Raw genomic sequence first — 12,713 nt, 5'->3', positions numbered from 1 at the left:
CCACATCCCTTAAAAAAACATATTTTTTACCGCTTTAAATGTGGAATAGGGAGAAATGGATGTCTTTGGTAGTTTTTCCGAATGCCATCTACCCAATTATTTTGTTTTTGTATTATTAGCACCTAAAATATAAGATTGAACTAGCGATTTTTTCTCCCATTGTTTATCTTTGTGAAACAACCAATTACTACAAAAGCTTAAGCTGATATATAGACTGGTATTATTTAATCATTTATCCTTCAATACTTCCTCTCATGTGTGGCTCCTCTTTTTTGGGTTTGCCGTACATGTGAATCTTTTACTATCAACGAGTTAGTGGGTTTTGAACCCAAACATGCCGTGAGGCAGTGCTCTGATACCATGTGAAACAACCAATTACTCCAAAAATTTAGTCCAGCAATCAGTTGGGTGTCCACAAGCAGTTGTCATAATCTAAAACAAACAGACACTTAAGCTGCAAGTGTTGGTGTTATTTAATCATTTTAACTTTCATATTCTTTGATAATTTCTTTGCTATAGGGCTATGAATATTCTTCGGGAGTGTGGCAATTCGAAGGGCACGGGTACGTGCCCAATGGGACGTCTGGCGTGTGTATAATGCAACTCTTTGGCCGGTGCAAGTGGCCAATGTTGTAACCTAAAATTTAGACACTTCCACTGCCACCGTTTCTTGTTTTTTATTACATTTTTTTTCACATAGTTTTTTTTTTTGAAAGACAAACTGACATAGTTTTTTTTCGAAAGACAAATAGAATCATATCTCAAGATTAGTAGAATATTAATTTTAAAAAAAATCACGCATGCCTCGAGGAGAATTTATTTACAACTCTGCCTATCAAATTCAATCTGGTAGTGGTAGTTATTATGTACGTCAATTCTTTTCTTATTATTGATTTATAAAAGTAATAGAGATTCTTCAAGTTATTTAAATTTTCCACACCAAACCATGGAAATGTGTTTTTGATCGTCGGATGTGGATAGTAAAAAACTAGAGATAATCAACGATCCACATTCAACAAAAATCCAATGCATTTTAGAGACCCCATATGGGTCAATATGAGATGGGCATTGTAAATCAATCACAAGTGGGTGTGCCTCATTGTAATACGAGGTTGATCCCTATTGAGGTATTTCTCCATAAAAGATAAATGATATCCACACACTCCTTGTTTCGATAATGGCACTTTGCACTTTTTAAACCACTTTTCTGATTATGGCCCTTATGGGTAGGAAGCATTTAAGGAATTATATGTTAACGCTAATTAGAAAATGAATTAACAGTTGAGTCAGTATCCCAACAAGTTACATACATACATTTATGTGATATCCACACCAACATGTTTTGGTAAGGGCGCGAACTACCCTAAAGATGAATTAAACGAAAAAGACAAAATCTGTTGAAAAGTGAGCCCATGTGGCTGTTCTCTCATGCAAAAGCCAGCCGCAAAATTGCCTACTCCCCGCCCCCCACGCAGCACACTCAAAAGACGAACTCACCTTGCTTTTATCATTTAAAATAAAACTCACCATGTCTTTTATTATTTAACGAGCTGTCAAAGGCTTTAAATTCCCAAAAAGCTCACGGCAGCCGATTAAAAAGGAAAAGACAAGGCAAGTCTATCTCATTATCAAATCAAGGTAGTCCCAATAGCAATAGAGCCTATATATCAAACTAAATTCAGTCACTTTTATTCCAGTTAAAATTTACTTGTTTTTCAATTTCCCCTCTGCCCAGGTAAAAAAAAAGAAGCACAAATTCCTTAATTAATTGGTATTTTTAACTGAATCGTCCACCTATGTGAATTTTAGTTTCCAGTGAACACCACAAGAACCTGAGAGAGAGAGAGAGAGAGAGAGAGAGAGAGAGAGAGAGAGAGAGAGAGAGACATAGTAGCGTGTGTGAATTAAAGTAGGAAGATAACATCAGATACATCTACCTGTCCATAAATAAATAAAAAAAGAGAGGGAAGGGGAACAAAAAATTATAGTTCTTTGCCTTGGTGGACCAAATTGCACCAATAATTGACTAGGTTACCAAAATAAAATCTGACCATTCTCTCTGTGGAATACGGAGAAATGGATGTCTTTGGTAGTTTTTCTGAATGCCATCTACCCAATTATTTGTATTCTTAGCACCTAAAATATAAGATATTAACAAGAGATTTTTTCTCCCATTGTTTATCTTTGTGAAACAACCAATTACTCCAAAAGCTTAAGCTGATATATAGAGTTGTATTATTTAATTATTTATACTTCAATACTTCCTCTCATGTGAGAGAGAGGAAGTAGCTTTACACTCATATACTTCAATACTTCCTCGCATTGATCATTTTGTTCTCTTAGGCTTAGTGCTTGACGCTCATATATGAAGATCCTTGGTTCCCCCTCTCGCATGTTCCGAGTTAGGGTTGGTTTTGTGATCTTATTGTAACATCCTTTTATATATCTAATAAATCGGTAGGTGTACCCGTTAAACCCCAGCTTACCCATAATAAAAAAAAAAAAAAAAAAAAAAAAAACTTCCTCTCATGTGTGGCTCCTCTTTTTTTTGGGTTTGCCGTACATGTGAATCTTTTAATATCAAGGAGTTGGTGGGTTTTGAACGCAGACCCACTGTGAGGCAGTGCTCTGAAACCATGTGAAACAAAAAATTATCCGAAAGCTTAGACCCTATTTGTTTTAGATTATGACAACCGATTGTGGAGTCCCCAACTGGTTATTCGACCAAAAATTGCACTAAATTTGAGTCCAATAATTGGTTGGGGACTCCACGATCGGTTGTCATAATCTAAAACAAAGCAAGTGTTGGTGTTATTTAATCATTTTTACTTTCATATTCTTTGATAATTTGTTTGGTATAGGGCTATGATTATTCTTCGGGAGTGTGGCAATTTGAAGGGCACGGGTATACGCCCAAAGGGATGTCTGGCGTGTGTATAATGCAACTCTTTGGTGCAAGTGGCCAAGCCACAACACTTGCCATGGCGGTATATAATGGTACACTTTCATATTACCTGAGCTCGGAGGTTTCTCATATCTACGATCAATGGTTTCGCTTAAACGTTATCCATGATGTTGGTGCCGGAAAAGTTATGGTTTTCATTAATGGGGTTCAAAAATTAGAGGCAAATGATCATGGAGGGACCTTTCATTACTTCAAATATGGTGTTTATTCACGAAGGACACCTTCCCACTACATGGAATGTGGTTGGAATGGAAGGGAATCAATGTCCTTAAAAAATGTCATTGTGATGAAGGGGAAAACTAATCAAAACATGCATATGAAACTTTGTACTGTGTTGTATATACTTGGCTTCTTGTGGCTTAACCTGTTAATGAAATAAATGGTGTTGTTTTGCAAAAAAGGAGGTGAAATTCGTTTCAATCTTTTCTATCTGTCAGCCATTACAAACTTATATAATTAATCTCCATCAGGCTCACATCGACACCCTATATATATATATATATATATAAGATCCGCCAGTTCTCCACTGTTTCTTGTTTTTTATTACATTTTTTTTTCACATATAAGACAAACTGACATAGTTTTTTTTTTTTTTTTTTTTTTGAAAGACAAAATGACATAGGTGAAAGCATCGTTACCAGGGTGGGAAACGGAAACAGGAAACGAAACGTGAAACGGAAACGGGAAACGAAATGTGAAACGGAAACGGGAAACGCATGAAAAAAATACAGGGGAAACGAGAAACGAGAAACAATAGAAAATCGTACGAGAAACGTCTTAGGAAATGATGCGTTTTTTCCAAAATGATTTTCGTAAGTTCCACACATGTTTCCTACACGTTTCATATGCGTTTTCTACGAGTGTTGCATACGTTTATTACGCATTTACACATTATTTACATAAGTTTTCCATATGTTTCCCATGTGTTTCAGAAATATTTCTCCAATTTTGTATTATTTTGGAAATGTTTCTGAAACGTGTTTCCCTCATTTTAGGGGAAACGAGTTTCCCAACCGCGAGAAACACATTTTAGGGGAAACGGGTTTCCCACCCGCACCCGCCCGAAGGAGTTTCTGGCAACTATGGGTGAAAGTCTTAATCTTAAAGAGTGGAACAAAAAATTATAGTTATTTGCCTTCGTGGACCAAATTGCACCAATAATTGACTAGGTTACCAAAATAAAATTTGATCATTCTCTTTGTCGGTTTGTAAATGAAGAACATGAACTTCTTGACAAGGAGAATTCACTAATTTGAACCCCTCTCTTCCACTTTTATCTTTCACTTTTCCTCCCCTTATACCATATCCATTTTCATCTTTCTTCTCCTTTCTTCTTGAAGAACAAGGAGATGGGTTCTTCTTTCTTAGCTCTTTCAATCTTCACTATTTTCCTTTGCATCTACCACAAAGCCATTGGTTGGGCCCCGTCCGATCCGACGGATGGTTTTGTTTCCCTTCCACTCAACAGTTCTAACTTTCACATCCATAAACCTTGGAACTTGCCCGAAAACCAACGGTATAGATTCATTGATGGAATCCACTGGTTTTGGGTCTTCTCTACGGACAAGCCGCTCTCTCGCAACAGCAACACCAAGCCTCGCAGAGAGATTCGTATACGTGTACATATTCTTAGACTCTCCTAAGTTTTTTTATTAATTGCAACTGACTTATGGTAAAGTATACTTAAAAACTTGCTTGTTGTTATTAAACTTTGTAGCTATCAACATAGTTACAATTTTTTTTGAATAATTACAAAATTCTGGATTTCTAATGCCCCTTTTGAACTTTAAATGATCCTGAATAATTAAGATTTCTCTCTTCTTTTTTTTATGAAATGTGATTTTTCTTAGTTAAAAAACAGGAATTATCCAAATAAGTTGTTGATTTCTCATATATTACTTGTAGATTTCATGAGAAATTCAAAATTATGGAATAAACATTCAAGTGAAAAGGGAGCTCACATCCTAATCTACCCAACACATACACTTAACTATTCTCCTATGTGCTTTAATTTGTTGTCTCTTAATTAGAGAAATAACTGTGTACATATATGGATCCATTAAAACAGTTATTCAAAATGGAAAAATTAAATAGGTGATATCATTGCATGTTTACTGCTACATATTAGGTATTTTCATAGATATTCACAAAAATGTTGGTTGGCTAATATAGGAAGAACATGGATACCAGCCGATTTTTTATATTTTTTTTTTAAAACACATAATGTTTACTACCATTTTAATTACGGTACATAAAAGGACAAACAAATAATTATAACAAATCAATTGTGAATTCCAAATGACCCTGAATAATTAGGATTTGTCCTATTTTTTGGATAAAATGTTAATTTTCTTAATTTAAAACCAGGAATTCAAAAACTATATAAGTTGCCGATTTCTAATATATTATTTGTAAATCTCACGAGATTAATTTCAAACCAGGAGTTTGAAAACTATATAAGTTGCCGATTTCTTATATATTATTTGCAATTCTCATGAGAAATTCAAATTTATTGAATAAACACTCAAGTGAAAAGGGAACTTACATCCTAATCCAGCAAACACATACACTTAGATAAATAAGTACACACGCACGCACGCGCGCGCGAACACACACACACACGAATGCACATGTTGTCAAATAAAAAACACATCCATATTTTTTGAAAAATTTCAAGACCACTTTGTAATAATTTTCAAAAATCTGTTAACTTCCCAAATTATCCGCGAATCTGGGCTACAACTTCTAATTTATTTGAATCCCTCCATCATTCATTCTACTAATTGGTCTCCCAGGGCTATGACTATTCTTCGGGCGTATGGCAATTCGAAGGATATGGTTATGTTCCAAATGGGACATCAGGCGTGTGTATCATGCAACTCTTTGGTGCAAGTGGCCAATCCACAACACTTGCCATGGTGGTATATAATGGTACACTTTCATATTACCCGAGCTCGGTCTTGGTTCCTCATATCTACGATCAATGGTTTCGCTTAAACGTTATCCATGATGTTGGTGCCGGAAAAGTTATGGTTTTCATTAATGGGGTTCAAAAATGAGAGGCAAATGATCATGGAGGGACCTTTCATTACTTCAAATGTGGTGTTTATTCACGAAGGACACCTTCCCACTACATGGAATCTGGTTGGAAGCGAATCAAAGTCCTTAAAAAAATGTGATTGAGATGAAGGGGAAAACAAATCAAAACATGCATATGAAACTTTGTACTGTGTTGTATATACTTGGCTTCTTGTGATAATGAAATAAATGGTGTTATTCTGCAGTAAAGGAGGTGAAATCCGTTTCATTCTTTTCTCTCTGTCAGCCATTACAAACTTATATAATTAATCTCCATCCAAAGCCTAGCTATTATTTATTAAAAAAAATCCTCCAGTTCTCCATAGCTGTAAGCTTTTAGGGTTTGTGAAACAACCAATTGCTCCGAAAGCTTACCCAAAAATTTAGACACTTCCACTGCCACCGTTTCTTGTATTTGATTACATTTTTTTTCACATATAAGACAAACCGACATAGTTTTTTTTTTTTTTTTGAAAGACAAACTGAGAGGTGAAAGTCCTAATTTTAAAGATGGGAACAAAAAATTATAGTTTTTGCCCTTGGTGGACCAAATTGCACCAATAATTGACTAGGTTACCAAAATAAAATCTGATTATTCTCTTTGTCAGTTTGTAATGAAGAACATGAACTTCTTGACAAGGAGAATTCAATAACTTGAACCCCTCTCTTCCACTTTATCCTTCACTTTTCCTCCCCTTATACCATATCCATTTTCATCTATCTTCTCCTTTCTTCTTGAAGAACATGGAGATGAGTTCTTCTCTCTTAGCTGTTTCAATCTTCACTATTTTCCTTTGCATCGACCGCAAAGCCATTGGTTGGGCCCCGCCCGATCCAACGGAAGGTTTTGTTTCCCTTCCACTCAACAGTTCTAACTTTCAGATCCAGAAACCTTGGAACTTGCTCGAAAACCAACGGTATAGATTCATCGATGGAATCCACTGGTTTTGGGTCTTCTCTACCGACCAGTCGCTCTCTCGCAACAGCAACACCAAGCCTCGCAGCGAGATTCGTATACGTGTACTTATTCTCAGACTCTCCTAAGTTTCTTTATTGATTGCAACTGACTTATTGTAAAGTATACTTGAAAACTTGCTTGTTGTTATTAAACTTTGTAGCTATCAACATAGTTACAAAATTTTCTGAATAATTACAAAATTCCGGATTTCTAATGGCCCCTTTGAACTTTAAATGATCCTGAATAATTAAGATTTCTCTCTTTTTTTGATTTCTCGTATATTACTTGTAGATTTCATGAGAAATTCAGAATTATGGAATAAACATTCAAGTGAGAAGGGAGCTCACATCCTAATCTACCCAACACATACACTTAACTATTCTCCTATGTGCTTTAATTTGTTGTCTCTTAATTAGAGAAATAATTGTGTGCATATATCAATCCACTAAAACAATTATTCAAAATGGAAAAATTAAATAGGTGATATCGTTGCGTGTTTACTGCTACATATTAGGTATTGTCATAGATATTCACCACAATGTTGGTTGGTTAAAATAGGAAGAACATGGATACCAGCCGATTTTCAAAAGAAAAAAACATAATGTTTACTACCCTTTTAATTATTGTACATAAAAGGATAAAAAAATAATTCTGGATAATTAATGTAGGGAATTTAACCGGGTAGAACTCGCCCCTAAAAGCTAGCTGTTAGAGAGAAGGTGCCCATTTCTCTTATAACCCAGCCCCATCCCCATCACTTTTCTAATGTGGGACTATTTGCTTTTGCGTGGAACCCTAATAATCTCCCCCTCCACGCAGAAGCAATGTGGACAATCTCACCCTTCCATGCGGCAGGAGTGTGGGAACTACGAGATCTTCCCCGAGGGATTTTTCCGTTCGCGGAGGCATACCGGGGTTACCGAGATCTTCCCCGAGGGATATTTCCATCCTCAGGGGCTAAACCGGAGTTACCACATGCCCGGCTCTGATACCACTTGTAGGGAATTTAACCGGGTAGAACTCGCCCCTAAAAGCTAGCTTTTGAGGGTGAGTTCTACCCGGGTCCTAACAAATGGTATCAGAGCTGAGGCGTCGTAACTCCCGGGAAGATCTCGGTAACCCCGTTATGCCTCCGAGGACGGAAAAATCCCATGGGGAAGATCTTGTAGTTTCCACGTTCCTGTTGCGTGGAGGGGCGAGATTGTCGATGGTGCTTCCACGTGGAGGGGAGATTATTGGAGGGTTCCATGTGAAAGCAAAATAGTCCCACATCCAAAAAGTGTAACGATGTGGATGGGCTTATAAGGGAATGGGTTCCCTCCCCTTAATACCTAACTTTTGAGGGCGAGTTCTACCCGGGTCCCAACAATTAGGATTTGTCCTATTTCTTGGATAAAATGTGAATTTTCATAATTTAGAACCAGGAATTAAAAAACTAGATAAGTTGCCGATGTCTTATTTATTATTTGTAAATCTCATGAGATTAATTTAAAACCAGGAATTTGAAAACTTTATAAGTTGCCGATTTCTTATATATTAGTTGTAAAGCTCACGAGAAATTCAAATTTTTTGAATAAACACTCAAGTGAAAATGGTACTCACATCCTAATCCAGAAAACACATACACTTAGAGAAATAAGTAATACACAAACGTACATGCTGTTAAATAAAACACACATCCATTCTTTTTTCAAAAATTTCAAAACGACTTTCTAATCATTTTTAAAAATCTTTTAACTTGCCCAATTATCCGCGAATCTGGGTTACAACTTCTAACTACGTGCAAAATTTGAATCCCTCTATCATTCATTCTACTAATTGGTCTCCCTGCAGGGCTATGACTATTCTTCGGGCGTTTGGCAATTCGAAGGATATGGTTATGTTCCGAATGGGACATCAGGCGTGTGTATCATGCAACTCTTTCGTGCAAAGAATGCCAACACAACACTGATGATACGAGTATATGATGGTAAACTCATGTACTACAAGAGGGAGATTCTGGTTCCTTATATCTATGATGAATGGTTCCGCTTAAATGTTATCCATGATGTTGGGGCCGGAAAAGTTTCAATTTTTATCAATGGAATCTTAAAACTAGAGTTCAACGATAGTGGGGGGACATTTCACTACTTCAAGTGTGGTGTTTATGCACAAGGTGACGATTCCTACTACATGGAATCTCGTTGGAAGGGAATCAAGGTACTTAAAAAATGTGATTAATTTATAAATGGGATGCACCCATGAATGTGACTTTTTTAATTTAAGTATTGTGGGGTGGTTACAACTGTGTATGGTTTTGTCCTGTAAGTGTAATAAATGGTGTTTTTTTTAAATGGTATGAAGGATTTATATTGTTATCTTTCTAAGGGCCCATCTTTTAACTGAGGCCATATTGGCAACCATGAAAAATTATTCCATGGAATATTCGAGGGCCCAACTATGTGAGAGGGTGTGAGAAGGAAGGAGGTGGAAAATGCTAGAAAAGTGTCAAGTGTGTGAAAATAAAATTTCCTATAGATTTTAGATAGAATAGATATTAACACTATTAGAAACATCACGACTACATTATTAGCTAGTCTATATGCATGAGCAATTCTAATTTTAATTTAATCACTAAATTCCAATCTCTTTCCCTACACTTAAGCACTTTTTTGGTGATTATAAAATCTTAAATTTTAAAACCATGCTCTTAACTTTCCATTCTATAGAATATAAATAATTGGGGGATTGTCGTTTTATTTTTATAGAGAGAAGTAAGCAAATGGACATGAAGGAAATGCCAAGGGGAGCAGTTATAATTAAGCCAAAATCAATCTTGCCTGTGACCCCAACTTAGCGACAATTATGACCATTACTTACTCAAACATCCAAAACTTTTAGGAAGCAAACAAGGTTTGAAACTGTATATACGTTGCTTAATGTCTGGCCATGTCATTTTAAGATGACCAATCAACTACACGAGAATGCACGGGCCCCATCCTCGTGACATCTGGTCAACGGTTTGGCCCTCTGTTTATAGTGGGCCCACATTCAACACCATGGCCACGACCACGACCACGACCACGACCATGACCACGACCACGACCACGGCCCAGATTTATTCCCGGTGTAGTAACGTGGAAGAACGATCGAGCTTTCATCTCCAACCTTAATTCATGGCTGAAAAGGAGGCCGTGAAGATCTTCACAAGGACAAGTTATTGGCGTGATTAGTCATCATGCGAGTGAGGAGAAGGTTTAATACTCTTGACCAAGGCTAACCCATTACTTGAACTTAGCATTAGTCCAAACCATTATTACTTGGACTTAGCCATGTATAGATAGTTATGGATAGATTGTCCTTGCATATGGTGTAACACCCAGCCCCAATGCTTGAACTTGTTTTAACTTCTTGAAATGGGTGTAATTACCAAAAATCAAGCTCAGGATTAATTGCTTAGAAATGAGTGTCGTTACCAAAATGAAGCTTGTGAATTTTCTTTGAAATGGGTGTTAATACCAAATGAACTTAAGATTAATTTCATTGAAAATGGTAAAGGGTGCTATTTTCATCAATGGAGTAAAGTCCATTTAAACACCTTTTAAAAGGCTGCTCATTTTGGGAAGCAATTAGATTGACCGAATATAACACCTTCACTAAAGTTAAATTTGGCTTTGAATAGAATCTTCCACTAGTGGGTAGGATTTTTTAGGAATCTCTATCTTTTCAAGATTCAATCTTGGTAGGTTTCCTCCTATGGATTTTCAGCTAACAGAAAATAAGGTAGCAAACATTTCAAAAAGGAAAAAGGGAAGGTCAATAATTCCTTGTTTCAAAATATTGCTTGCAACGAAAAGGGCAGGTGAGCCACATCGTTTTGGACAGTTCCTATGGGGGGAAATATTGGGTTATCATATCTTTAGAAAGGAGCTGCTTCATAGGCTAATTGAAGGTCTTTAATTCTCTATTTAATTAGGATTCTATTCTTAATAAAGTAAGACACTAAATGTAATGGTAACTGCCTAATTGATTTGAATTACTTTCTAGGAAAGAGGGTGCCTCTATACATGAACGAAAATCACTAAAATCTTGAGGGAAATCATATAGAAGGTGAGAAGGGTCGTGAGTTTCAAAATGCACAGAAGCCTTATGATATCTACTTCTACCCCAGACTTGCAATGGATTTCTTTTGCCACTTGAAGCTTGCTTCCAAGGTTTAGAAACTGATGAGCCTTACCTTGCAACTCTTGTCTCAAGTAGATTTTTATATTTTTAGCCATTGGAAGCCTCTGCTGCCCTCATCGTGCGGATTCAAGAAATCTGCAAACAACTTATAAAAGTTGCATTTCTTGATAGTTTTATAATAGCACTGGATCTCGCCCATAAACTCCATCCGTTGGTGAATCTCTACTAATTTAGCAGCCGCAAGTTTCAAACTGGGTGCTTCGCTAAAGGAAATTCTTGGAGTAGCGCTTAAGGTAGGCGATCCTACACTATGTCAGTGTATTACGCATATTTGCATATATTTAGATTTGTTGCAAGCTTTTATTACAGTTCATTTTATGGAACTTGTTTTGAATAGGTTTCTCACTGATATCTTTTAGCATGTCATACTAAATGGTTGAATTGTCATTATCCATGAAATGTTTTTAGTCTTAACATGCTTCCTTATTTATACAAAAAAGAGCTTTGTGACTAACATGATTTTGGAAACTCAAATTCATGAAACACTATTGAAAAGCATTCTATTTATAACATGGTTTCAATGGATTTGAATGGGGGAGCCCCCCATGGTTTGAAACGTCTACAAAATTTATGGCATGGTATTGCAAACATCAAATTGCTTCTCTCTATATTTGTATACAGTCTTAGTATGGAATGGATTCCGCCAGTAAGGTTGATCTCTGGTGGGGATCTAGTGCCCAACCTGCCAGTGGGTGAGTACACTGGACGTGATCACGTTGACCGGTCAAATTTTATCTGCCCGTAAGGTTGATCTTGGGCGGCCAGTAGGGAGTCCTCTGGCTATTGATAATATTAAATTGCGCACTTTAGGACCTGTGAGTCCTGCGAACGAGTGTTCGCCTTGGGTATGCTACTTGCCAATAAGGTTGGAAATTGGCCACAGAGAAGACTGTTAAGTATTTGATTTCCAACTGGAAAACTGCATAACCGAGTGGTTGGAACTGTTTTTGTAAAAACATGTATCTTTCTTATATAGCTTATGTAGAAATGATCTTCTTAATTCTTATCAATTTCTGCATTGGCTAAATTTCATGGCATGTTACTTCTTTTCCGCACCAGCTTTGTTTTCATTTTCCTATTAGCTGGCTTGGATTTGGAAAACCGGCTGGGCTGTTAGCTCATTATGTGGTTTAACAATTTTCAGATACAGAGGAGCGGCAATAGACTTGCTGAGATCAAGCACTTGGATTGGAGCTTAGAAATTTCTTGCTTTCTTTCATTATTCGAGTTAGAGACTTTTATTTACGTTATTAAGGTGATTGTCGTCTAATAAGAATTGTTTGGGATTTAGACTTATGGACCTAATCTATTTGTATTTCATTTGAACTCTAATTGAGACTAAAATTTCCGCATTTATTAGTTATTCTGATTGTTGAGAATAGTTGATTGTAAAGGAGCCTTGCATGCTTGTGGGGGGCGACCCTATGGGCATGCGGCGGCTGTCACGTGCGCCTTACCTCGAATTCTGGGTTTGGGGCGTGACATATG

General features: G+C 36.7%; 1 protein-coding gene across 1 annotated transcript; it reads left to right on the top strand.

Moving 5' to 3' along the window:
• Window positions 1–6,750: 6,750 nt before the first annotated feature.
• On the top strand, window positions 6,751–9,221 carry LOC143880991 (citrate-binding protein-like). Its single transcript, XM_077383966.1, has 2 exons — window positions 6,751–7,063; window positions 8,835–9,221. The coding sequence occupies exons 1-2, from the start codon at window positions 6,788–6,790 to the stop codon at window positions 9,219–9,221; spliced, it is 663 nt and encodes a 220-aa protein (XP_077240081.1). The 5' UTR covers window positions 6,751–6,787.
• Window positions 9,222–12,713: the final 3,492 nt, after the last annotated feature.

The sequence above is a fragment of the Tasmannia lanceolata genome, unplaced genomic scaffold (assembly GCF_043159265.1).
Source record: "Tasmannia lanceolata isolate RefF3 unplaced genomic scaffold, GAP_Taslan_0.1 ptg000007l, whole genome shotgun sequence".
Classification (NCBI taxonomy): Eukaryota; Viridiplantae; Streptophyta; class Magnoliopsida; order Canellales; family Winteraceae; genus Tasmannia; species Tasmannia lanceolata.
Note: the sequence above shows the minus strand (reverse complement) of the source record. Positions and strands in the feature narration are given on the sequence as shown.